Raw genomic sequence first — 25,658 nt, 5'->3', positions numbered from 1 at the left:
CCCAAAGACATCTAGGTTGGGGCAGACCAGGTTGAGGGCATCTCAAGTTTTATGATCTTTTCATTTCCTTTCACCCCATTTTGTAACATATTGCAGTTCTTCATTAAATCCGGCAGTAGGCACTTTTTAACTTTCATTGCAACAAACTGGGAGCCAATTGGGGAACTGTTGTCAGAAAATCATTCATCCCTGTAAATCCCTGATATTGTCTATACATATATATTTTCTTACATTATATTCAATTTATAAGTAAACACTCCACCACCAGTAACTAATTTCGAACATTTATTAGCAAAAGTGCAACATACTGTACATGTTGAAATGATAAATTAAATATTCACATAAAAACATGGGTAAAATGGAGATGGTGAGATACTTAAAAAAAACAAATTTCAGTTCATGGGATCCTTTCAGCACACAGTGTTCTGGAGTTCGAGATGCGGATCTGTTAAAACAAATAACAGTGTGCTGAAACTTCAAATCGATGACATTTTTTCATCATTTGGTAAAATGTATATTCACAAACAGTACTGTGCAAAAGTCTTATTTTACTGTATGTACACTGTATAAACAACGCTGCCATCTAACCTGTTTCTCTTCAGTGGACAACACACCATCTACCCCCACCACCTGGTACTGCTTATGTTTCAGGCTGCCGGGAAGTTTTCGGACATTGCGGATGGCTATGGACGCAGTGTCTCTACTCATCAATTTCATGGTGTCTGATGATGGCGAACCAGGATCCAAAAGCAGAAGGCACAGGCTTCCAGTCTTCCGCTGCTCTAAACCCACAATGGAGCGACTATGCCCTAGGGGACGAAGGAAGAAACGTTTGACATATTATTATCCAAAAACTTTTTTAACAAGTTTGGAGATACATTCAAGCAATTTTTGGGATTTCACTTGCGTGTCCAAACTTGAAATATGAGTACTTGCCACACCCAGTTGATGTGTACTGGCAACCAAAACATAAGACAAAGTAAATTATCCCTTTTGTATTGAATACAGCCACGCAGCGTAGCCTTTTAGTCTGCCAGTGTAATGCTAAGTAGCATCTGTCATGGTAATTATTGGCACATTGGATGTCTGGTTCATCTTATTACCCATTTGAAATCAATTTTCCCATAAGCCGCCCAATTTATGATTAAGACCTAATATCCATATGAAGTGCAATTTTTGTTAGACTTAGACTTAGACTTAGACTCAACTTTATTAATCCCTTGGGATTACTCCTTCAGGGAAATTCTGTGTCCAGTAGCAGTAAAATACAAGATACACAAGAAAAACACAAGAGATCAAGATATACAGAAGATGCCGAAATACACACAGTGCAAGAGATAGCAATGAAATGTAAAAGAGAATGTGTACAGTTATGTCCCTGTTCATGTCCCTGTCACCTCCTCCCCAGTGAGGAGTTGAATAGCTTGATGGCTTGGGGGACAAAGGAGTTCTTCAGTCTGCTTGTCCTACAATTGGGGAGGAGCAGTCTCCCACTGATCCGGCTCCTCCGATTAGTGATGACAGAGTGCAGAGGGTGACTGACATTGCCTATAATGTCCAACAGTTTTTTCAGTGTCCTTGCCTCTGCCACCGTCTCCAAAGAGTCCAGCTTCTTGCCGATCAGAGAGCCGGCTCGCCTGACCAGTTTGTCCAGTCTGGAGGTGTCCTTCTTGGATGTGCTGCTGCCCCAGCACACCACGGTGTAAAACAGGACACTGGCAACCACGGACTGGTAGAACATCTCCAAGAGTTTGTTGCAGATGTTAAAAGAACGTAGTCTCCTCAGGAAGTACATCCTGCTCTGTGTCTTCCTGTGAAGGTGGTTGGTGTGAGTTGACCAGTCCAGTTTTTTATCCAGCCACACCCCAAGGTACTTGTAGGAGTCCACAGCCTCCACCTCAGCCCCCTCCAACAGTACGGGCCTAGGCTTAGGCCTGTTCCTCCCAAAGTCTATGACCAACTCCTTGGTCTTGGAGATGTTGAGCTCCAGTTGGTTGGCACGGCACCAGGTGGCGAAATCCCCCACCAGGCTCCTATACTCCTCCTCTCTATTGTCCCTGATACACCCGACAATGGCTGTGTCATCCGCGTACTTCTGTATGTGACACAGCTCAGAGTTGTAACAGAAGTCTGAGGTGTACAAGGTGAAGAGTACAGGGGCCAGCACTGTGCCCTGTGGGGCTCCAGTGCTACTGACCACAGTGTCAGAGATGGCGTCTTTTAGTCTGACGTACTGTGGCCTGTCTGTGAGGTAGCTGGAGATCCAGGTCACCATGTATGGGTCCACTCCCATCCTGTCCAGTTTGTCTCTGAGCAGGGGGGGCTGGATGGTGTTGAACGCACTGGAGAAGTCTAGGAACAGAATCCTCGCTGTGGCGCTTCCCTTATCCATGTGGGAGTGAACTCGGTGCAGTAGGTGGAGGATGGCGTCCTCCACTCCAACATCTGACTGGTATGCAAACTGCAGGCAGTCCTGAGCATGTCGCACTTGAGGTCTGAGGAGACCGAGGAAGAGCCGCTCCAATGTCTTCATCAGGTGTGAAGTGAGTGCCACCGGCCGAAAGTCATTCAGTTCACTGGGCCGGGTCTTTTTAGGAACCGGCGTGATGCAGGATGTCTTCCATAGTGTAGGCACTGTCCCCAGCTGCAGGCTGAGGTTGAAGATCCGTTGAAGTGGTTCCCCCAGTTCAGCAGCGCAGGTTTTCAGTAGTCTGGGACACACCTTGTCCGGGCCTGGTGCTTTCCTGGGTCGAAGCTTCCTCAGTTGTCCTCTGACCTGGTCTGCTGTGAAGTAAGGCAGAGCTTGTGTTGGCGTGGGGGGGCTGGAGGTGGAGAGTGGTGGTGCTGTGGTATCTGGGGTGGGGGGGCAGGAGGAGGAGGGTGGGGGTGCTGTGTCGTTTCGGGGGTGGTGTGTTGTGGAAGGAAGGAGAGATGTCTGCAGTAGAGGTGGGGGGGTCGAGGGCCGATCAAACCTATTGAAGAAGTTGTTCAGCTCGTTCGCCCTCTCCGTTGTCCCTTCAACGACCCTGGTCTTGATGTTGTGGCCCGTGATAGTCCTCACACCTTCCCAGACGGCCCTCATGTTGTTTTCCTTCAGCTTCTGCTCCACCTTTGTCCTGTAGGCGTCTTTGGCTACCCTCACACAGTGTTTTACCTCCTGCTGTGCTGCCTTCATGGCCTCCCTGTCTCTGCTCCTGAAGGCGGCTTTCTTCCTGTTCAGGACGGCTTTGACCTCCCGTGTTACCCAAGGCTTGTTATTCGGGTAGTAGCGGACTGTCTTAACAGGAGAGACCACATCCATGCAGAAGTTCAGGTAGTCCGTCAGGCAGTGTGTCAACCCCTCTATGTCCTCACGGTGCGGATCGAACAGCACATCCCAGTCTGTGGTGTTAAAACAGTCTCTCAGGACACTTTCCATCTCTGGGGTCCACTTCCTGATGGTGCGGGTCGCAACGGGCTGTTTTTTGACCAGGGGGGTGTACTCTGGTTGTAGGTGGATCAGGTTGTGGTCTGACTTCCCCAGTGGGGGGAGCGGTGTGGCCTTATACGCATCCCTCACATTGACATACATGAGGTCTATTGTCCTGTTGTTTCTTGTGGGGCAGTCAACAGCCTGATGGAAAACGGGCAGAGTAGAGTCCAAGGTTGCATGATTAAAGTCTCCAGAGATTATTACAAAAGCATTGGGGTGCTGAGTCGTTAGCCTGGCTGTGACAGTGTGTATAGTCTCACAGGCAGTGGCTGCGTCCGCGCTCGGAGGGATGTAAACACAGATGGTAATCACGTGACTGAACTCCCTCGGCAGGTAGTATGGCCGCAAGCTAACCGCTAGCAGTTCAAGGTCCCGGCAGCACAACACAGTCTTTACAGAAACATGTCCCGGGTTACACCAGCGATGGTTCACATACACGACCAGACCCCCACCTTTCCGTTTTCCACTAGCTTTGGCATCTCTGTCGGCTCTCACCATAGTGAAACCCTGCAGGTCCACGTTAGCATCCGGTACGAGGTGGTTTAGCCATGTCTCCGTAAAGATGAGCACGCTGCTTTCCCTGTAGGTCCGCTGGTTGTTCAGTGCCGTCAGCTCATCGATCTTGTTGGACAAGGAGTTCACATTCCCCATGATTACGGAAGGAATCGATGGTTTATATCTCCTCCGGTTCTCCGACCGCCTGGCTTTCATCTTAGCACCGGCTTTGCAGCCCCGGTACTTTCTCCTCATCTCCACCGGGATGTCGTGTCGTAGTCCAGCTTGCCCCATTAGTCTCAGCGATAACAGTTCCTCCTTCAAGTATGTGAGCAAGCCGGCTCCGCGTCTCATGATGATAAAAAAGAAGTGTCCACTAACTCCGAAAAGCAGTGTATAAATAAAGAAAGCACGAGCTTAAACTTAAAAGTCAAGAGCTGACCAGTTAAAGAACAAAGAAAAATAGACAAAAAATATAAATAAATAATAAGATAAATAATCCGAAAGGTCGAAAAAAGTCAAAAAAAATAGTCAAAACAAGAGAGCTACTGGAAAGGCTGCCGTCTCCTACAGCGCCAACTTCAAAGCCATGAAGCCATTGTTGTTGCTGTGTGTGTACCTTGATGCTGCAGGTACAGTGGGGGCAAGGAGGTCTGGATGATTCTGGGAGGCAATCTGCTACTCGTGCTGGACTGACTGAAGTACTGTTTGACCCACTCAAAGAGCCGGGGATGGGTGCCTCCTGGGCCTGTTGGCTGGTGGAAGTCGACAATGCGGCCGCTTAGAAGGAAAAAAAAAAATCAAGACACTGGTTTAGAAGACACCAAATGGATCGTTTGGAAGGATGCTCATAATGACATTCATGATAAGAGCCAGTGATCTAGCAATTCTGCAACAACAAGTTGAATGGTAAACACCTGATTCCTAGAGAAGTGAGAAGGACGTAAATCTCGGTGGCACCAATCCAGGCTCGCGTTCCTTGGAGCTGATGATTGAAGTGGGACGCCCCTTGAGGATCAAGTCCCAATTTCCATGCATCCTCAATCATACTCTGCACTCGTGGAATACTTGGCACTGACTTGTCTGAGACAAAGTGAGTATCAAATGAATAGATTTGTGTTTGAGATCATCTTTCATTTGTTCAACAGGTTAAGGAATACAATGAGGTAGATGTGAATCGGTAGCTGTTTTATTTGCGCTATATACCGTTGCACATGGTTAACAGTAAAGTCTGCACCCCCCCGATTCAAAAGCCAGATTTTTGTTATTTAAAAAATGAGACCAAGACAAAAAAACTGAAACTTTTCCCTGCATTAAATGAGACCTACAAATCTATTGATAAAAATATATATTAACAGAGAGAAAGTAAAAATAAACAACTGATGGAATGGCATACCTTGTAAAGGGGAGGCAAATGTATCGAGTCTGAAGAGCGATGAGAGCAGCATCTGGAAGTTTCTGTATCCACAGCCCCAGCCTTTGTCACCCAGCGAGGAGCAATAGTGATCAGTATCAGCGCTGAGCCACACGTGCACACAGTCTTTGCTCTCAGTCTGATAGTATTGACACAAGGCTTCAATGACACCTAGGCCCAGGTGGATTAAAAAATGCACGTGAAATTACACAGGGAAAAAGTACGACATTCAAAATTGCAGTTTGGCAACCCCTATGTGCCACCACTAGTCCAAACACGGCATTCTGATTAATTATGCGTTTAAGTAATATGCGTTAAGGAACAAAATCCACCTGTTTTTATTCATCTCAGCCATTTTCCCACTTGCTGTCACTGACATATCACAGTTTCCACGTCTCAAGTTACAACCAATCATGGCTCAGCTTCAGAAAACTGGTGAGCCTTGACTGGTTGTCTCCTGAGACCTGTTGAAGAACTGCTTCAGTGTAATAATATTTATACATCTGCATGTACAAATACAACTATTCATGATGGTCAAGGTGCAAAGACAAGACATCACTTTACCCTGAGTTCTGGTCCTGCCGTCATCAACCCCTGAGGCAAGAGACTCCATCATCTCCACCCTCTTAAAATGATACTCTGCAGGGGGCATAATGCCCCGGGCCACATCCCTCTTCAAGGTCTTCTCCATCTGTGTGCGATAGCCACCACTGCCATCCAGGCCAAACTGCCTCTGCACAGGTAAGAATAGATACACAGAAATCTTACAAAAACTACAAGACAAAAATACCAAAGCATGTGCTACTGTCATTAGGTGGTTCTGTGACTGTAAGTTTTGATACTTGTAAATAACAAAGATTGATACTGTTTCATGCTCACACGCTGTTACATTCAAGTTTTTAAGTTGGCATTAATGCTCATTGTGACAATGGCATAATTTCATAACCTTACTGTGGATGTCAGCATTTTTGCATGAATGGAAGTCATGAAAGATTTGACGTCATCACATACTCAAGACACCTATAAAGCAGATCTAAAATGAAGTTGGAAGCTAGATATTTATGAATCAAATAAAATGTGGAACTTTCAGGGACTATAACTGCAAATGTCTGCTCTGAAAACCTCAAACCTGCAACTTTTTAAACTGCTCCTTCTCCACTTGGTTCTCCTCTGCCATCCTCTTCTTGTCCATTTCCTGCTGAAGTTTCCAAGCCAGTCTTGAGTCTGAATCAGAGGTCCCTGCAGAAAATGCAAACAAGCATTGTAGCATTGATGGTCAAATTAATGTGCCTCTATAATTAGATCCAAACAGTTTAAATCAATCTCCCACCTGCCTCATTGTCTAAATGCAGTTCGACATGTTGCTGCAGTGAGGCGCTGTCGCTGCAAACAGCTGGGCACATTGGGCACTCAAATTTCTCCGGTGCTAAAAGACATTTGGGAAACCTTATGTCAGTCTTCTTTGATTTGATGAAATCAGCAAATATGTCATCCTAACTAAACATTTTAATATACATTAAAAAACGCTCTGTGAAAATTAAGTGATTATATTTAAGAGCTTCTTTTCAGATATTTCAGTCAAAGGGACTTTGCAGAAAAGCAGCAAACCTTGTCTTGTTCAAGTGTTCATTCGAGTATAATAATAATAATAATAATATCCAAATGTCAACAAAGCACATATTTTCATATAACTTAGAAGAGAGACATTGAAATGAAAAAACAGATTGATGTACATGACATCAAGGTGATTTAGCTCTTAGACTATTATGGCCTTTTACAAACATTAACACATTTGTCTACATGAAACCATACCTTCCGAATAGTCCTGTTCCTGCAAGTGTAACTCAACATGCTCCTGTAGAATGCTGGTGCTGCTGAAGACTTGTGCACACATGGGGCAAGAGAATGGCTCTGTAAAAAGGACATCAACACTAATTTAGAACTCTTAATAGGACTTTGGAGTTTAACATAAAATTATACCATTCTTTGGAGAGGCTGGGCGCTTCTGTTTGGGACTTTTCTGCTCAGATAAATATCCAGCATTGTCCAGAACAGGAACGTTCATCTCCAGACCACGCTTTATTCCAGGGCTGACAGATGTTGATGAGATGGCTGAAGTCCCCCCACAGGTTAAAACTCCTTTACTTTGGGTAAACACGGCATCAGTTCTTTGTTGAAGTGGCAATGAGTCACTGGATGATCCACAGGGTTTTGCTTCTATATATGGACCACTGCTGCCTGCCTTTGGATCTTCATTCTCTGTCAAATTTGTGCCGATTGGAGGAGGACAACAGGAAGTGGAATAAGACGACTTTTGGACTTTGTGTTGGTAGTCTGGATGTGCGGAGCTAATATGGTAGGAAAGTTCATCGTAGGACACTCCAGACAAAGAACATAGTGGGCAACTCATGTCATTTTCCAGATGGCTGAGGAGCAGATGTGTCTTCATGTCCTCATCCAACAATATTTCCTCACTGCATATCTCACAGGTCAGCATAACCACCGCCTGTTCATTCAAAATAGAGTCAGATTAATCATTTTCATAGAAAAATATGAAGCCTCACAATGGCTCACCTACATTTTCAGAAATGTTTCAGCACCACTGCTTCACTAAAAAGGAAGCGCTTTATTAAGAGCTATTGATTGAACAAACGCCAAAAGTCAATTTGTTGGTTTGCATCTTCGGGGAATAAGGCGAAATTTGTCTCTGAATGAATAGTGACCATTATGATGTCCAACGTTATAAAGAATTCAAAATTCGGACTTCGAGGGCCAACGCGAGTCATGAGTAAACACGTATACGTGATTATATTTACTAAGTCATACAGTGACTGACGTAAAGCGACAAACTTAAAAACACGTATGTTGTTGATTTAAAACAGCACCGGGTGCATAATAACATGTACATTTACTTACCGTAACGAACGATATTCTGTGCATTAATCAACATATTTCTCGTCTCAATCATGTGACTTCCGGAGGCTAAACTATCATATTATATATAAAAGAAAATGCAATAAATTGACAAAATATAAATGTAAAAATAAAATGTCCGTCCTACCCATGTGGGTTTGTTTATTTTCAAAATATATATCACGTGCCCTTTGCTATCTTAGAATGACAGGCCAGGCGATTTCATTTTCGTGCCACAAAACCACCGGAAACGAATCGACAGCTGGCGGAAGTGACGACTATCTTGTTGACGCGAGGTGTTTTGTGGGTAAATTGTCGCTCGGTCGCCATTTTCCTCTACCAACGGGGGAGGCAATCTAGTAGGAATTGGAGTTTTGAAACACCCGTAACGTTTTCAAGTCCGTCAAACCTTTAGTGGGTAAGAATCCCCCGCTCTGTATTTTGAATTATATATGTTGTCATCGATGTTGAATGTAAACGCACTAATGGGTGAGAATAGCTGCATGTGTAAAGGGGCTAGCACTAGTGCTAGATTAGGAACCGATTCAGAATAGCCGAACAAAAAATATTATATTGCAGCGAGTCGAAGTAGAAGTTTGGACAGCCAAAAACCTCTTCCGTTCAACTTTTTAAACCTGTGAAATCGTAGTAATGGAATTTGTGAGTGAGGACGAAAAGCAGTGCAACGTTAGCATTTGACAGCACTGTTTAGAGGGTAAGCCCCGATCTGACAGCACTGTTTATGGGGCAAGCCCCGATCGGAATAACGGTTGATAAAGGTATAAAAAAAATGTTTTGGGAAGCCTGACACTGAATCGCTAAAGATTATTTATTGATTCACGCTGAGATCTCAGCCCCCAAGCCATTTGTCAAACATAGATTGTTGTCATTCTTTTTGGTTTGGGTGGGGTAGGGTGACGTTTCACTTCAATATTGGTCAGTAGTAGTGTGGGAGTTGGATAAGTTTGGTAACTCTGTTGGAATGAACTAGAATTGTGAAGGACAACAAATGCACATTAGTCAATAATAAGTTACTTAAAATGAACAGTCACAATTTCACCCTGTCAGATGTTTAGTTCCTCTGTGGAAACTCACCAAGCAACTCGGTCCACTTTCTTGCCGTTCCATGCGAAGGAACTGCAAGAATCCGATTTTTTGAGAATTGCACAGTGTTTGAAGGCAGTGCACGCAGGAGCATGCATACAGACTAAACCCAAAGTATCCCGAAACATGCTCTGGTCAAGAGATCAACAGTTAATTCCAGAAACCTGATAGAGGCAAACGTCTTGACAGTCTGGCAAAGTACTGAACCAAGCAAGTTCTTTGGGAAGGGGCTAGGATATTTTTTTTTTGTAGCATGGCAGAGCATGCTGTGGTTGAAGGAACAATTTGGATCTTAAGCTTTTGCACATTGTACTTTATTCTCCAAATCCCAGAATTATTAACAGGCTTACACAAACAAGTAATTGGAAAGGTGTCAGCGTAACAGTCTGTGCCTGACAAGCACCATTCTCAAAGGGTAAAGACAAAGTCCAGGAAGAAATAATTTACACTTCAAACAAAATGAGGAGGAATGTCTCTCTTGAATGGAATAAATGGAAATCACAAATTATAAAATTGTGCAGAAATAACAGTTTAATTGAAAATTGAAATTATTTTCGAAGGAAAAACAGGATAATAGTGTGCATGATTAAATAAATTACCTAGAAAACTGAAAATATGTAAAGTCAGGAGCTATTCAAGGCTGATTTAGCCTTTTGTTAAGGTCTTCCTTTGCTTTGCTTAATACTTAATCCTATGCTGTGTCCTGACTCTTCAGACCATGGCGAGTCCAGGGAAAGATAGCTACAGGATGAAGAACTACAAGAACAAAGCTCTGAATCCTCAAGAAATGCGTCGAAGGAGAGAGGAAGAAGGAATCCAACTGCGTAAACAGAAAAGAGAAGAACAGGTAAACACTCATGTAGAATTTATGGAGCTCATAAGATGGGACCACAAATGTCTTCATCACAAGATGCTGCTGCTGCTTCTGCTGTTGTCAGAATTGAGAAACAAAACAGTCACATGTGAGACCTTGTATAGAGCTGTGTGTGCAATCTCAAATCATCCAGTTTATCCATAGTACAGTAAAAATGGGACACAAAAAATGTGTAGAATGACGTTTGCATCAAACAGCTACATTATCGAGAAAGCGGGACTGTGTATGATTGACAAGTGAATCCAATTATAGCTCCAAAATGTCAAAAGCATTTCATGTCGAACTAAACTAATCACGTGACACCCTACTTTGCCCACAGCTGTTTAAGAGGAGAAATGTATGTACGCCATCAGGTGATGAGTCAATGTCAGATTGTCCAATCCAGGATCCAGACATCAGCTCCACAGTGCCGGTCACCAGCGTAAGTCATATAGAATCAATCGTGAAAAGTGTGAATATTGATTGCTGCTTTGGTTAATCGAACTATCTGATACCAACAGGATGGCGTCATAACACCTGATATGGTTCAGATGATTTTCTCTGAAGACCCAGACCAGCAGCTGATTGCTACACAAAAATTCCGAAAACTGCTCTCCAAAGGTTTGTGTTTCCTCCCTTCGGGTTAGTTTGCGTGACGAGAACAGTGTTATCGTCTCATCAGTCTTTAAATACTTGACTTTGTGTTTTTAGATCCCAACCCGCCCATAGACGAGGTCATTGCTACGCCTGGCGTTGTGAATCAATTTGTTGAGTTCCTGAAGAGGAGTGAAAACTGCACATTGCAGGTAAAGTGTTTTGCTCGCTTATACAATGTTGGACGTAGACTTCAATTTGGGTTTTGAATCACATGTGGTGCTTTTGATTTTCACCATAATACTTCAGCAGATTTTTTTTACATGGCAGACAATATTTGCTGGATTGTTATGCTAGTCTATATCATGTCTATGTTGTCTATGTCTGTGTCTCTGTTTTTTAGTTTGAGGCAGCCTGGGCGTTAACCAATATTGCCTCAGGCACCTTCCAGCACACCAAGGTTGTGATTGAAACAGGAGCTGTGCCTATTTTCATCGAGCTGCTGAATTCTAAGTATGAAGATGTGCAGGAACAGGTGAGAACCTTTGTATGCAAATGCAAACAACACTATATCACTTCCATATTTACATACTGCTTACGCTTGGAACACCTACTCCATCAGAAAGTCTGGTGCGCATTATATGCGCTCCAACTCTGTGTAAGTGGATCCCAATACATCAGGCATCACCGATGATGATAATGGATGGAAACAGTTCAAGCACAAGCTGCTGAGGCTACGTTTGGAATTGGATGGGAGGGAAGCGCGCTCTGCCTCCCAAACAGACAGACAGGGAACGTTGAACAATTAAAACGTATTTGGCAAATACAATAGCTAGGATGTAAATGCAAAGATGCATTCCAAACAGACAACATGTGGAACTTGCGTTGTTCAGCTGTCACGACCGACAATGATGAACTTTGGTGTTCTTTCTATTGTGCATGCATCCAGGAAATGTTGAGCTCTACCTGTGATTCACAAACACAACAGTAGTAGGAACGGTGCTGACTGTGGTGTGTTTCAGGCTGTGTGGGCACTGGGCAACATCGCTGGAGATAATGCAGAGTGCAGGAACTACGTACTCAACTATGGCATTCTACCCTCTCTACAGCAGTAAGTTTTTCGTCACTGTGTTCTACATGATTTGGTCGCATCTAAATGAGCCTGCTGTCTGTTGATCCAGGTTACTTGCAAAATCCACCCGTCTCACAACAACTCGAAATGCAGTTTGGGCTCTGTCAAACTTGTGCCGTGGGAAAAACCCGCCACCAGATTTCTCCAAGGTCAGTTAGCAAGCCTGATTTGATGAATACAGGAATTGTTTTTTCCTTTTTATGCATTTCTTCTATTTGAGACTTTATTCCTGCAATTAAGCTGTTCTTGTCTTTTTTTTTTTTTTTTTTTCCTTAATCGCTGTCAGGTGTCACCGTGCCTTAGTGTGCTGTCCAGGCTTCTTTTTAGCAGTGATCCAGATGTGCTTGCAGACGCTTGCTGGGCCCTATCCTACTTGTCTGATGGTCCCAATGAGAAAATTCAGACAGTCATTGATTCTGGAGTTTGCCGCAGGCTGGTGGAACTGCTCATGTAAGAAGCCTTCAAATGTAACTTCAACTGAAGTAAAATGAAAATATGCGGCAATGCATTCTCTGAACCACATAGTGTTCACGTCATGCTTCAAAACATACATTAATAGTGATGAGCTGGAACTTTCGGTTTGCCTTAGTGGTGTTTACGTCAATGACAAGAAAAGGCATAATAGGGAAGCACGGCCATGGTGAAAAAGGACTGCTGTTGAGTCATGTTCTCACTCAAGGCTAAAATGCACAGTCAGCCTGCTAACATGACCACCATTTACTGCCATTTGAGTCATTTTGACATTATTTTCCTCTTCCATTTTCTTTGTGTTTGTTCTCTCTAAAGGCACAGCGACTACAAAGTGGTTTCTCCCGCTTTGCGGGCAGTTGGCAACATTGTCACAGGAGATGACATTCAGACACAGGTTGAGTCCAGCCAATCACGTAGCTCCCATGCACTAGATTTATGTGCCGCTTTTATTCCTCTTGAATGCTTTTTGTCTGTTTGGCATCACAGGTGATCTTGAACTGTGCAGCGCTGCCTTGTTTGCTCCACTTGCTAAGCAGTCCTAAGGAGTCGATCAAAAAGGAGGCCTGCTGGACTGTGTCCAACATCACAGCTGGAAACAGAGCTCAGATTCAAGTAAATGCTGCTAGAAACAGATATTTTTCCCCCTTTCAAGGCAGGTAGATTTATTTTCTTGCTGACATTCCTTTTAACAGAGTGTGATCGATGCCAACATTTTCCCGATACTGATTGAGATTCTTCAGAAGGCAGAGTTTCGCACAAGGAAAGAAGCAGCGTGGGCCATAACAAACGCCACTTCGGGTGGTACTCCTACACAGATCAGGTACCAGATGTTTTATCTTATCTTATTTGTCAGGAACGTTTTTATATATATTTTTAACATATGCGACAACAGAGAAACATATAACATCAATTTCGAAGGTTTTGGAATAAATTGAATTGCAAAACTTGATTGCAACTACTGTATTAGTACTTTTTTTTTTAATGTTTAATTTTAATGTTTAAGTGAAGTGACTGACTTGATGATGGTTTCCTGTTTTGTGTGAATAGGTACCTGGTTTCTCTGAGTACCATCAAGCCCATGTGTGACCTTCTCACCGTGATGGACTCCAAGATCGTGCAGGTCTCACTGAACGGTCTGGAGAACATCCTCCGACTGGGCGAACAGGAGGCCAAAAAGAATGGAACAGGCATCAATCCTTACTGTGCACTTATCGAGGAGGCTTACGGTACAGCTCTGCATCTTAGCACACAGCTTACACAGTAGCGCATGAGCAATTTTACAAAATGGATATTACCGATACACTCGCTGGAACACTGCATTTGGTTGGTTTGTATTTAGCTGAAATAAGAGCGTCATGTAACATTTTGACTTTGTAAGCATAATGCTCGGTTTTGATGAAGACTGTAAAACGTTTTCGTAAAACACAACTAACCTATATTTTGTGCTTATAGCAAATCATATTGAGAAATGGTTTCTGACCATTTTTGATTCATAAAACGGCATCTCACAATGATCAAATGCAACCAGCAACAGGACAAGTAAAAACTTGGAATACGCACTCCAAATGCTTCTAAAATAGTCCTTAAATTCATAATCAAAATATTGTGTTCAAAATAGTGGGAGCACAGAAAACAAAAGTAAAAAAAATTCTTTCACTTGACGTAAGACTTTGGGGTGATGATTTTTAGCCATTGAAACTTTGGACTTTGGAGATTTTGGCGCCCAATGCCAGTGATTTTTACATTTCATCCTTCCTTCGTCAGGCTTGGACAAGATCGAATTCCTGCAGAGTCATGAGAACCAGGAGATCTACCAGAAGGCCTTTGACCTGATTGAGCACTATTTTGGTGTGGATGAGGAAGATGCCAGCCTGGCACCACAGGTGGACCAGGGTCAGGGGCAGTTCATCTTTCAACAGCAGGAAGGACCCATGGACGGTTTCCAGCTCTAACGTCAATCACCTCACCTTTACCCCGTCGTTGTTTTCCTGAATTCAAGGATCTCGCTATCTGATAAACAAGGTCCTGACCTACAGTAATCGTTTCTGGGCCAGCTCCACCAGCTCCCCCCCCTCAAACCATCCACATCCTCAAGGCCTTCCAAAACAACCATCTCTGAAATGATGTCGAGATGTGTGAATACTGAGCTAAATGTTAGCGCATTAGGCCCATTAATGCTTCCTCAACATGAACGAGCCCGTACTGGTCGGTCGTACCTGCACTAAGGAAAAAGAAGTATTCTCTTTTGATATAGTGTAACTTCTGGTTTCCATTGATGTTTTATTATGAAACCCAACAGTGCTTGTGTCACAATCGAAAACCAATCACATAATTCACATTCATATCCCTATTGAAATGTGAATTTGCCTCGCTATTGCTCAGATGGGGTGGGAGGTAAAAATCCGTCAACAATCTGAGGATTTGATTCTATTATGGTCGAAATTGGAAGGGGTGCCTGTCATGATGACACAGGTACTGGATGTAAATACAGTGCAACTGTAAATCCTCAGAGAGCCCCTTCCTCCTGATGGACAACTGTGGGTTCTTATTTATTTATCTTGTGTGAGAGCTAAGTTGCTTTTGTTATTCCAGCTTTCAGGTCAGGCTGATAGTTCCTTTGTAAAGTTTTCCATCTTCCCGTAGTCAGGCAAGATTGCTGCCTGAGATAGGATGCATCCTGAGCAAAGGTCTCATTCAAAGATCGTAGCCTAAACTAGCAAAATAATTGTTGTGAGATGATGAAGCAGGGTTGACATGGAGGGTTTTGTATAGCATACATATGTGTAGATTGTAAAGCAACTATTTAAATGGCAGTGGGATGTTGATGTATGAAGGTGTAGTGTTTACAGTCGTGACTGCTTCTCCTTGATACCTCAATAATTAGGATGAGGTTACCCTACTCTGAACTTGTGTGCTATTTTCCCCTCACATTGGGACTTGGTGGTTGAAGTTATATCCATAACAGAAGCACAGTGTTATATTTTTTGTTGTTTTTTTTCCCCCTACTTGATGCCATCCCCTTCAAACATACATTAACCATATTTCTTGCACATAAATGCACAATTGATTACTGCAATGTTAATTGGTGGACAAGGAGAAATTATCTATATTTACATGGAAATATTTGTAATGCAGAATTTATTTCATCGAGCACATTCAACAGTGTATAGTTTTCTAATATTTCTGGTTTGTATGATTTTTTTAATGTTTTATTAGCACATTTCTTGTTTGAGAATTCATTTGCTGTGTTGTGGCTCTCGGAAAAAAAAAAAAATCCTGATAGACCTCCACAAGTCTGTGTACAGGTGCGACATATCATGCTGCCAGACTATGAGACTTTGATTTTGGACAATTGAGTCAAACAACGCCTGGAAGTGAAGCTGTATTATGTTGCTGGCAATGCCTGTGTCTGGAATACACACCTGATAGTTTCTGGCAAGAACTAATAAATGCAACCGTCGGATACAGACTCCATACACTTCCTTTTTGGTTAGGGTTGTTGTTTTTTTGTTTTACTTCATGCTTATGCTGACTAAACCCATTCAATTCACAGCCAATCGACAAGAAGCATTATAATGGGAGAAAAACGCGTTCAGTGGTGCGTACAGGAATCTCCCTTTTTTTTTTTTCTAGGATTTTTTGATATGCTTATGTTTTGCACCACATCCTAGGCGCAATGTTATTCACCCAAATACGAGCTTTTAACATTCATACAGTTGTCTTATGTGGGTCGAGCGCCGGTTTCGCTCCCACCATTCCCTTCGTTCATTCTTTTTGCAGGGAAAATCAAGCGACGCCCTCAGGCAAATGTCTCCAGGATATGCCCTCCTGGTGGTAGCCTGAGAAGCATCCTAAACAGATGATCGAGCTCCTCTCAATGCGGATCTGCAGCTCTCCAATGAGGCCAGACAACCGGTAGAGAAATCTCTTTTTGTCATTTCAATCTCTGATCTTTTTTTTTTTTTTTTACGGTCTCTAACATAAGTCCTTCATACTGGTCTGTCGTTTTGTACCCTCGTTACATTTTTAACCTCTAAGTCTGATACGAGTACCATTGGTGATTCTTGCACTCTCTCTTGTGGTAACCGAACGAATCACTGTATAGAGGTAGATTGAGGTCAAAAGTTATGTACTTGATAAAACAAGTATTTTTATTTTAATGCATTGTTTTATTTTTCAATTTTTAAGATCAGCATGCTTATTTTCAGATTCAACTTTTATTTTTTCCAAGTATGAGTTGTTTTTTTCAAGTACAAAACGTTTGATCCCAATCTACCTCCATGAATACACTACAATAATTCTTTATGTTGTATTTTTTTTTTTCCAATTCGACACACTAGCATTTAAACTTAAAGAACTGTTTTTCATATTATTTATGTACAATTTCGTTTACCTTTTACAATCCCCTCATTTAAAATCCCGGAGTTTTTGCTTAAACTATTTTGAAATAGCATAAGCTATTGCTTTTCCTATATTTTGCTGTTGTTCTCAAGCATGGCATCTTTTTCATGCAATAATGGTTTTATTTGTGTTTGATTTTTCTTTCTATTGTTGAGGCATTATTTTTCATATACTGGTTTATGAATGTGTCTGTGAATGGGTGAATGTGGGGTTTTATTTGTTGAAAAGAGTGTATTTTTCAGAATATTTAAGCATACTACTATTTATACATAAGTATTTCAAGTTTGATCATTATAGTGGTATGTTGTGAGGTCATTATTTTTAGGAGTGTGCTACTTTGTATGAAAACTTTGAGAACCATTGGCATAGCCATGGGTCCGGTAGCTTTTTCTCCCAATGTCCACCTCCAACATGGTGGACAATTAATTACTGATAATCTAATTGATTGCACTTAAATACGTACTGAGTAGGAGCACGTGTGTTTCACAATCAGTGCTTTGTGGTCACGCCGCAGGGTTGGGTGAAGGTGTGTTTGAGTGTAAGTTCCATGACACAGTAATTTGAATAATTGTTTACTAATTCGATTTGCCACTCCCTTATGATTTATTCTGTACTCCATTCCTTCACCGCTGCCTATTTGAAGCTGACTACACCAGAAAGCATGCCTTTCTTGAATTTACCCTCCGCTGCGAAATACGGTAACTAAATGTCATCGTGAGCATAAAACAATGTATTTGAAGAATTATACCACAACACTTTCATCATTAAAAAAAAAAAAAATCCTATTTCAACAGAAAGTACTAAGACTTTTTTGTTAAATGTGATTAAGTCTTTGGACGTCATTAACAAAGAGAGGACAGTACGAACCGTTCTTGGCTCTGATATCTCATTTCATCTTAGTTGCATTTCAAGAGAAAATAAATCAAATTTTTGTTTAGCGATTAGTTTCCAGCGTATCATAAATGTTGTCCTAACATGGCTTTTGTTTATTTTTAATTATTCTTTTTTGCATAAGCATCACTTCCCCATATTTTTCTGTTGACATAGACCTACTATCAAAAGAACAACAACTGGGGGAATGATTTACGTAAGAATAAAAAGGTTTCTCCACACTCCTCCAATGTGCTATGTCTTTGTCACACAACCAGACCGACAAGTTTGCTGTTGGGGATTTTCTGTGTGCATGAAACTTGATGACACGCTGCACCTGAGGCTGTGTACGTTTTAAGTTTGAATTATTTCATTGTCTTTAGATTGGATTTCTTATGTCTGGGAAACATCACGTTTGCCTTGCCCTTCTTATTGTTGCATGCCATCAAGACAACATGACGAAGTCAAGTAGGTCAACAGACGAGATTATTTGCACGCATCTGAAAGTAAAGATGCCATGCCTGATTCCTACTATTGCCTCCTATTTCCTGGTTGTTTCATAGAAATGATCTACAAAATATCCCTCAAACACATAACGACCACTAATTACTTAATTTTAGATAGATTATTACTCCATATTTTTTATTTCACCCGAGGCTAGGATGTCAAGGATGTGGTTTACTTACTTTAACAAATTTTATAACGGGTGGACAATAACCTCAAATCATAATTTTAGCTAAATAAAGGTACCTAGTACTTTTGTTGTACTTCTCCCACTGGAGACATGTTCTGAATACGTTTAAACCAATACTCTTTACTCTATAATGCTAATCATAATTTTACCCTACAACTCAAGTATCTAAAATGACAGACCAATGACCCTAATTTAAATCAGCACCCAAAATTGTAAATATTTATAGACACGCACGTTCTGCATGACAATACATTTATTTGTGCAATTGATAATATTCTCAAGGAATGACAGGAAAAAGAACATAAACAACAAAACAAACAGATGTGCACCTTTATCTCGTTCCACTGTCCCATGTCTCACTTCTATATATTTTGTTTCTTGAAACAGTTAATAATGTAGTAGCACGCGATGAGTACACAACCTACCTCCCTGGCTTGAATACAAAGAGACAGACCCTTCACTCTAACATAACATTTGATTAATTAAAAAGCTAGAGGTTAATTAGAGCAGTGGAAGCAAACAGGTACAATACAAATGAGCTGCTCTTTACTTGTGCGATCACCAGAAACAATACTGTTAAAAGACCAATCATTTTTCCATTGGACTTCATTCTTATGGAAATAACTAAAATATTTGGCGATTATAAACGTCTCTGAATTACCTGGCTTTGTTTTTTTTTTTTTTTTTTTTCCAAAAGCTGTGCCAGCGTGTTAATCAGATAACAATGCATTTCGTGCATGGTGAAGAGTTCAGTTGTTATTGTTAGCTCGTCCACATTCCTAAATGTCAGTCAACGTTGACAATCTTGCTACAGCCATTCAGGATTGCAGTTTCTTTTTCCAAATCAAGTGTGAGAAGCACAAGACCGGTCTCTCATTTCAATGATTTTTCTTGTGTTTTCAAACTTAAAGGGTTTTGGAAATGAATCATCCATGTTTTATAGAGATTTAAAGAAAGGTGCAATAACATACACAACATTTAGAAATTAACTTTGAACACACGTGCATGTTTTTCATTTTTCCTCATAACCATTTGCAGCATTTAGATATTGAACCAAACATTTTCTAAAACATTCAGATCCATTTGCATGTTCATGTTATCTGGGAACACCCTCATGAGAGAGTAGCTGATGGATGGATAGTCTTTATAGCCTGGGAGAGCCACCTATAGGCTTCTTCTTCTTCTGTAGGTAGTGTTTTGAGCGATGAATTTATCATCTTTGCTTCTGTAAGAAACTTTGAAAGTGTCTCTGTTGGCGTAGCTTTTCTTCTCAGGTGGTTTCACATAGTCTTCATCCGTCAAATAGGACGGACGTGTGACATTCTGCTTACCGCTGAGCTCTTTCTCTGACACCGAACTTCCAGTCACAGAAAAGGAATCCGTACATTTGACATTATACTGATATAGCTTTTCCCTGAAGGCACTGCAGGTGTTTTGATTACTCCTGAAAATGATTATGTAGCACTTTGGAAGGAAATGACAGCTTATGATGCCGTAATTGGAGATGAGAATGACCACCATTTCCACGGCCGGAAGATACACTCCAGATGCTGTGACGTAGATGGGGATAAAAATCACCCAGGAGGTCAGGTAGAGCAGCATGCTGAAGGTAATGAATTTCGCCTCGTTGTACCTCTGCGGTAACTTACGCCCCACGAAGGCGCAGACGAAGCAAACAAAAGCCAAAAGTGCAATATAGCCTAGCATCACACCAAAGGCCAAATACGATCCTTCGTGACAGTCTTCCAGCAGAGTTTGGGGCTCCTGGATAATCTCTATATAAGGGCTTTTGAGGACAAGCCAGCATACGCAAATAATAACCTGGACTGCCACGCAGGCAAGGATTATCAAGTAGGAGTGGTAGCCTTTCCGGAGCGCTCCCTGCATGTCTGTATTTAACTGGAATGCCAGAAGGATCTTCAACGATTTGACAAGGATGCAGGACACGCATACGGTGAAGCTGATGCCGAAGAGCACTTGTCGCGCTTTGCACTGGAGGACGACTGGCTGGCCAACAAACAGCACGGCGCTGATGAAACTGACCACCAAAGAGTACAGGATAACCTGACTCAGGGGTCCTCCGGCGGCTCTCACCACAGGGCTGTCCCGCTTATGGAAAAACAGTGCCGACACCATCAGAACAAGCAGGATGCCCAGAGCGGAGAACGCCAAGAGGGCCATGGCAAAGGGGTCGTGCCACATGAAGTAGGTGACAGTTTTGGCAAAGCACGTGGAGCTTCCCTGAGGAGCCCACTCGATGTTTTTATCACAGCTTAAACATAGGTCCATATCTGGAAGAATGAAGAGGTGCCACGCATGAGTTCATATTGAATTGAAGCAGTTCGTTTAAGACACATTTTAAAGCTCCTAACAGAAATAAAAAAAAAAATGCAAATTGCAGCACGGTACTGTGACATGTTATTAAAAAAAATTAAAAAAAAACATCTATTAATGGAGATTTTTAGCGGCCTTATGGGTGCACTTTTGCTTGTGATTAAACCCTGGGTACCTTAATTCACAAAGAAGTGTGATGTGTGTCTTAATTTGATTTTTGTGTGTTGGCAGATGAAAGTGGAAATGTCTGACAAGCTAATTACTTGCCTGTGTCATTGGAGTAGTAATTCTCCGTACAGTTGATGCACTCATAACAACAAGTGTGGTGACCCTCCGATGTTTTCATGAACTCCCCGGGCATGCAGCTATTGGAACATCTGGAGACTATTTTCTGTAAGCAAGGAGAAATATTATGAGCATATTTATCCCCCAAGGATTGTGTAAACATTGTTACATTTGTTGTTTTATGGAATGACAACATGAGTTGATTTTCACTAAGACATATTTGTGTGAAACGTTGCTTATTTTAGATTAGATTAATGACTTTGCCACTAGCCCAACACCATCACTACACTATATTTGTGTCTACAAAATGATCTGCCGCATGAAGACCCACCTGCAAGTCTAGAAAGCGAGCTGCGAAGTCGCTGCTTTTTAAGGTGATGTTCTCGATTTGTGGATTGTACTCAGCCACAACGCTTTGAATGTCAATTTTCCCATCAATTGATCTCCACAAGGTCACATCATAACCTTGGTTGATGTCTCCTTGGTCATCAAATGTGTATTTCTTCCCTTCACTATCAAATTCATGCATCCGAAGAGCTTCTAATACCTGCAGAGAAATGGAAACCTTAAGAAATGGTGGCAAACAGGAGCATAAACTTTCGCTTGCAATAAGAAGATGGCTGTTGAGGATCTTGTTAACTTCAGTTTTAATTTTAGCTTCCAATTAGATTCTGAAACAATTAAATACATTGTCACTCTCTCATTAAAGTTGTTTGTTAACTTTTGTAAACTTTTGTACTTTCTTCACAACATTACAGCTTTTTTTTTTTTTCCGGCTTTTCTCGTCACGTTGCAATTGAGTCCAAGCATTCATTTTCTATAATTCATGCCGTTTAAATTCATGTTGGAAAATCATCTTTTGGCACATTTGAAAGAAAGTTATAGTCTGTTAAATTTAGCTGGATCCTGCTGTGTTATCACTAACAGATTGAATTCCTTTTCCACTTGACACCCTGTTTATTTAAAACACTGATCATCTTCTCTGGAAATTTATTCTTTGCTTCCTCATTCATCAAGTTTTTATTTGTTGTCATCTATCATTTATTGTCACGATCGGTTCTAAGTTATGTATGACGTGTTGGTGTGTCTATGCTTGTTTTTACTTTCGGTAAGCTAATTATATGATGTTGATTGAATGATCTTACCTCCCATGGCTGCAGGTTGCCAGGTGTTTTGCAGTCTCTGTTCCTGCAGAGAGAGGCTATAGCATGAGCACAGGCGGCCACGGCCAATTCAACGCTGAAGACTGTGGCCGGGTTTATGTTTTCTTTGAGGGTCTTCACCACTTCAGATGCCAGCTCAGTGTTTCTGGAACTGTCGCTGTCATTTATCAGCGTGAACAATTCTTCCAGGAAGGTGTTATTCATTGCATTGCCAGTCACCTCCAGCTTATCCAGGTATGCATTGTAAGATGACATGTTTCCAGTTTTGAAGTTGATGCCTACAACGTGTCCTATGTCCTCAAGGCTCAAGTTTCCTTTCACATAGCCTGCAGTGGACCAACTGTCGCTGGCCAACCACACTCTTTTCATGGACTCCATGCTTTGCCCTTTTCTCAGAATCTCATTCCTCATTTCCTGATAAATGTTCTTCATTTGATCCTCCTTTGAAAAGGACACGATCACCTGTGCCTTTGGATGTTGAAAGATGGTTTGGACAACCTCTCTGGTGGCAGAGTGTAAGAACTCCTCTGTACCGGTCTGAGGAATGATGCTTTTAAATGCTATGCAGATTCCATTTTCAGCTGCTTCGGCCGCAAAGTGCTCAAGTGCCGAGCGACCGTAATCGCCATCCGTGATTACCATGCCCACCCAATTCCAGTCCATGAGCTTGATTAGTCTGACCATAGCAGTTGTCTGGTGCCTATCATTAGGAACCGTCCTCAAGAAGCTGGGGAAGCGGTCCTTGTCGCTTAGAATCACAGCTGTTGATGAATAACTGATCTGAGGACACAAAGTGTATTTTTGGTTGTCATTAGGAAATGAACAGGTTGAACATGGAAAAAACGATTAGTACTGAAATTAGGGATTCATGACAAAGACTGGTCCTTCATTTAACTACCATTCCTTATTATTAGTATGTAATGCTAATTGTAGATGTGATGAAGGTCATATGCAGAATGCAGAAATCTCCCTTTAAAAAAAAAAGAAATGCTATGTTCACATTGCAGGTCTTAATGCTCAATTTGGATTTTTGGGTGAAATGTGATTTTTGTGTGTGTAAAGTATTACAACACTATAAGTGAGCGCAAGTGGAAGCTTTCTGATTTCCCTAAACATTTTTCAGATTTAAACTCCATGACTTTTACGGAAAAAAAAAAAGAGAGTAAAGGAAGTATTCATCCCAAACAAAAAATAAATAAATGTGGCTGCAGTAAAAGCCTGGAAAAAAAATATATATATATTTCAGATTTAAACCCCATAAAGCATACTTTTTATGGACAGAAAAAGAGAGTAAAGGAAGTAATCAACCCAAACAAACAAATTAATGAAGCCGCAATAAAAGCCTGGAAAAATATTTACGTTCGTTCAATTTTGACTCTCTTTGTTCCATTAAAATTCAAACTGAGTAAAAACCCAAAACTTACTTGGGGAATCATGTCAAGGCCCAGTTGCCTTGCAACAAAAATAGACATTTCAGAAAATGAAGCGCCCAAGACGGCCACAACAGGTTGATCACATGTGGGGGAAGCGGGTCCTGTCCAACAATTTGCCTGCTCAATGAAGTCAGCTGTGCCTCTGAGACCCGTGCTGACATCCCTGCAGGAGTCCTGTATCCGGTAGCCCAGAGTGATGTTCAGATCCGTCAGTAAAGGAGATTTATTCATGACATCGACTGCATTGATCATAGTCAGCAAATTTTGCATTGTCCTAATTGATATCCTGTGTGAAGAACAACATTGACACGTTAACGAATATATTTCACTCCTCTGGTCTACTAGAAAAGTAACAAAGCAACTTACTGTATTCATTTACCAGAATTTTCAGAGACTCAATATTAGAATTTGTACCATTGACATAATGGATATCTACATTTTCAATAGCACTCAATGATGCATGAAGCATGGAGCTTGCACAAACCTCGCCGAGTTTAGTTTATTTACTCCCAGGAGATGTTTTTGTCTGATCTTCACCGAAAACACTTTCACTTCATGCATGTTTGCAGGTTTTGCTGCATTTGCTTCGGCCAAAAATCATTCTCTATCCAGTTGGGTTCACCATTTTACTTTCAAAATGTTTTCATTTAATTCTCGAATATACTTTTTTTGTATTTTTTTTTTTTGTGTGACACAGGACGTGGTATGCTTTGGATCAACAATTCTTTATTTCCTTCACCATATGTTTCTATTCCCATCATTTTGAGTCAAGGATTCATCAGTCTCCAAAATCTCAAGGTTCCAGAACATGGGAAGCTTTTTAACTTTTTGCAGTGTGGCTTTCCTGCACTTAAAGGTTATCATTTACACCTTTTTGTCAAGCCTCTATATTTACGTACATTTAAGTAGCTTTACTATGTATTCTTATTAAATGGCCCTAAAATTATGTCATCCTCTTAAGTTCTCTTGTTGTTTACTGTGAAAGTTAGTAGCAGTTAAGTGAGCATTATTATCTTTTTATAGGCAGATTACTTGATCGAGCTCTTTCTCTAATTCCCATATCTTTTAAATCACATGATTATTATCTTATCGCTGTCATAGTTGTAGTACAGGTCATAGTAAAAATAGTTTCCCGCTGTAATTCCACTTAACATGTTGATGATGAGTAATTTTAAACAACCTTGAAAACAAATTAAACAAATGAACTAGAAATATATCAGAATGAATCAGAAGACAATCATACAAATACAAAGTTATTAGTTGTGAAAAACATTGATCTACAGTACATTAAAATTATACTGGACTTGAACTTACCCAAAACATTTGTGAGGTTGAGGAGCAAAGGAACTATTATTTTTTTCTACATGTGAATGGAGAGGAAACATTCCTCCTATGACAACATGTCCACTGGATTTAGCTCCTGGTTCTTTGGTATCATATTCTGAGGCAGCTTTCCCCCAAATAATACTACAAAAGCTGACGTACAAATAAATTAAAGACAAAACCTCTGCCATAATGGTGTCCTCTCGCTCCTGCGCTTCTCTCAGTGATTCGTTTACCTCAGTCTAAATGAGACTTATTCTTTATAGGCATCTTCGCTGGGGCCAAGAAAACCACTCCTCCTTCTTTGTCATACTCAGATCTCTGTTCTCATTTCCCTGCCCACTCTTAAGTGACAGTAGTGTGACTCAGTGTTTGAGCAACATATTTCTTGTTGTGCATAAACATATTATCATCGGATAATAAGCGGGCAATGTGGCTTGCTTTCTGTTTGGAAGCAGGATGTAAACTGAATTGTTTCATGCCTGATGCTGCATAATTATGTGATGTGCATGCGAAACTCCAACACAACTCCAAAGTCAGAATTCTGACTTTAAAGTGAGTTAAAGTCAGAATTCTGAGAAGAAAAAGTCGGAATTCTCACTATAGTCATAATTCTGACTTTAAAGTGAGAATTCCCACTTTCTGATTTTAAAGTTCTGACTTTATTCACAGAATCCTGACTCTGACTTTAATGTGGGAATTCTCAC

The 25,658-nt window shown here is 41.3% G+C and overlaps 3 protein-coding genes across 4 annotated transcripts; 1 reads left to right on the top strand and 2 right to left on the bottom strand.

The window, feature by feature from the left end:
• Positions 1 to 272: 272 nt before the first annotated feature.
• On the bottom strand, positions 273 to 8,545 carry zufsp (zinc finger containing ubiquitin peptidase 1). 2 transcript variants are annotated; one of them, XM_049730576.2, is made up of 11 exons: positions 8,298 to 8,545; positions 7,362 to 7,887; positions 7,194 to 7,292; positions 6,712 to 6,807; positions 6,511 to 6,620; positions 5,946 to 6,114; positions 5,364 to 5,552; positions 4,885 to 5,050; positions 4,587 to 4,747; positions 589 to 809; positions 273 to 445 (listed from the first exon to the last, which is right to left on the bottom strand). In XM_049730576.2, the coding sequence occupies exons 1-11, from the start codon at positions 8,319 to 8,321 to the stop codon at positions 398 to 400; spliced, it is 1,809 nt and encodes a 602-aa protein (XP_049586533.1). In that variant the 5' UTR covers positions 8,322 to 8,545; the 3' UTR covers positions 273 to 397. The 2 variants fall into 2 exon arrangements, with proteins under 2 accessions (XP_049586533.1, XP_049586534.1); XM_049730577.2 differs by lacking the exon at positions 8,298 to 8,545 and adding an exon at positions 7,960 to 8,238.
• A 1-nt stretch (position 8,546) lies between these two features.
• Positions 8,547 to 15,917, top strand: kpna5 (karyopherin alpha 5 (importin alpha 6)). The gene is made up of 14 exons (XM_049730578.2): positions 8,547 to 8,712; positions 10,114 to 10,245; positions 10,592 to 10,693; positions 10,773 to 10,872; positions 10,963 to 11,057; positions 11,249 to 11,380; positions 11,868 to 11,956; positions 12,027 to 12,126; positions 12,264 to 12,427; positions 12,764 to 12,842; positions 12,935 to 13,060; positions 13,141 to 13,268; positions 13,496 to 13,674; positions 14,213 to 15,917. The coding sequence occupies exons 2-14, from the start codon at positions 10,117 to 10,119 to the stop codon at positions 14,398 to 14,400; spliced, it is 1,611 nt and encodes a 536-aa protein (XP_049586535.1). The 5' UTR covers positions 8,547 to 8,712; positions 10,114 to 10,116; the 3' UTR covers positions 14,401 to 15,917.
• A 2,731-nt stretch (positions 15,918 to 18,648) lies between these two features.
• Positions 18,649 to 25,232, bottom strand: gprc6a (G protein-coupled receptor, class C, group 6, member A). Its single transcript, XM_049730575.2, has 6 exons — positions 24,943 to 25,232; positions 23,620 to 23,914; positions 22,178 to 22,975; positions 21,364 to 21,579; positions 21,015 to 21,138; positions 18,649 to 20,704 (listed from the first exon to the last, which is right to left on the bottom strand). Exons 1-6 carry the CDS (start codon positions 25,140 to 25,142, stop codon positions 19,578 to 19,580), a joined length of 2,760 nt encoding a protein of 919 aa, XP_049586532.1. The 5' UTR covers positions 25,143 to 25,232; the 3' UTR covers positions 18,649 to 19,577.
• Positions 25,233 to 25,658: the final 426 nt, after the last annotated feature.

This window comes from Syngnathus scovelli, chromosome 9, assembly GCF_024217435.2.
Source record: "Syngnathus scovelli strain Florida chromosome 9, RoL_Ssco_1.2, whole genome shotgun sequence".
NCBI lineage: Eukaryota > Metazoa > Chordata > Actinopteri > Syngnathiformes > Syngnathidae > Syngnathus > Syngnathus scovelli.
The sequence above is the reverse complement of the archived record's forward strand: the minus strand, read 5'-3'. Positions and strand labels throughout refer to the sequence as shown.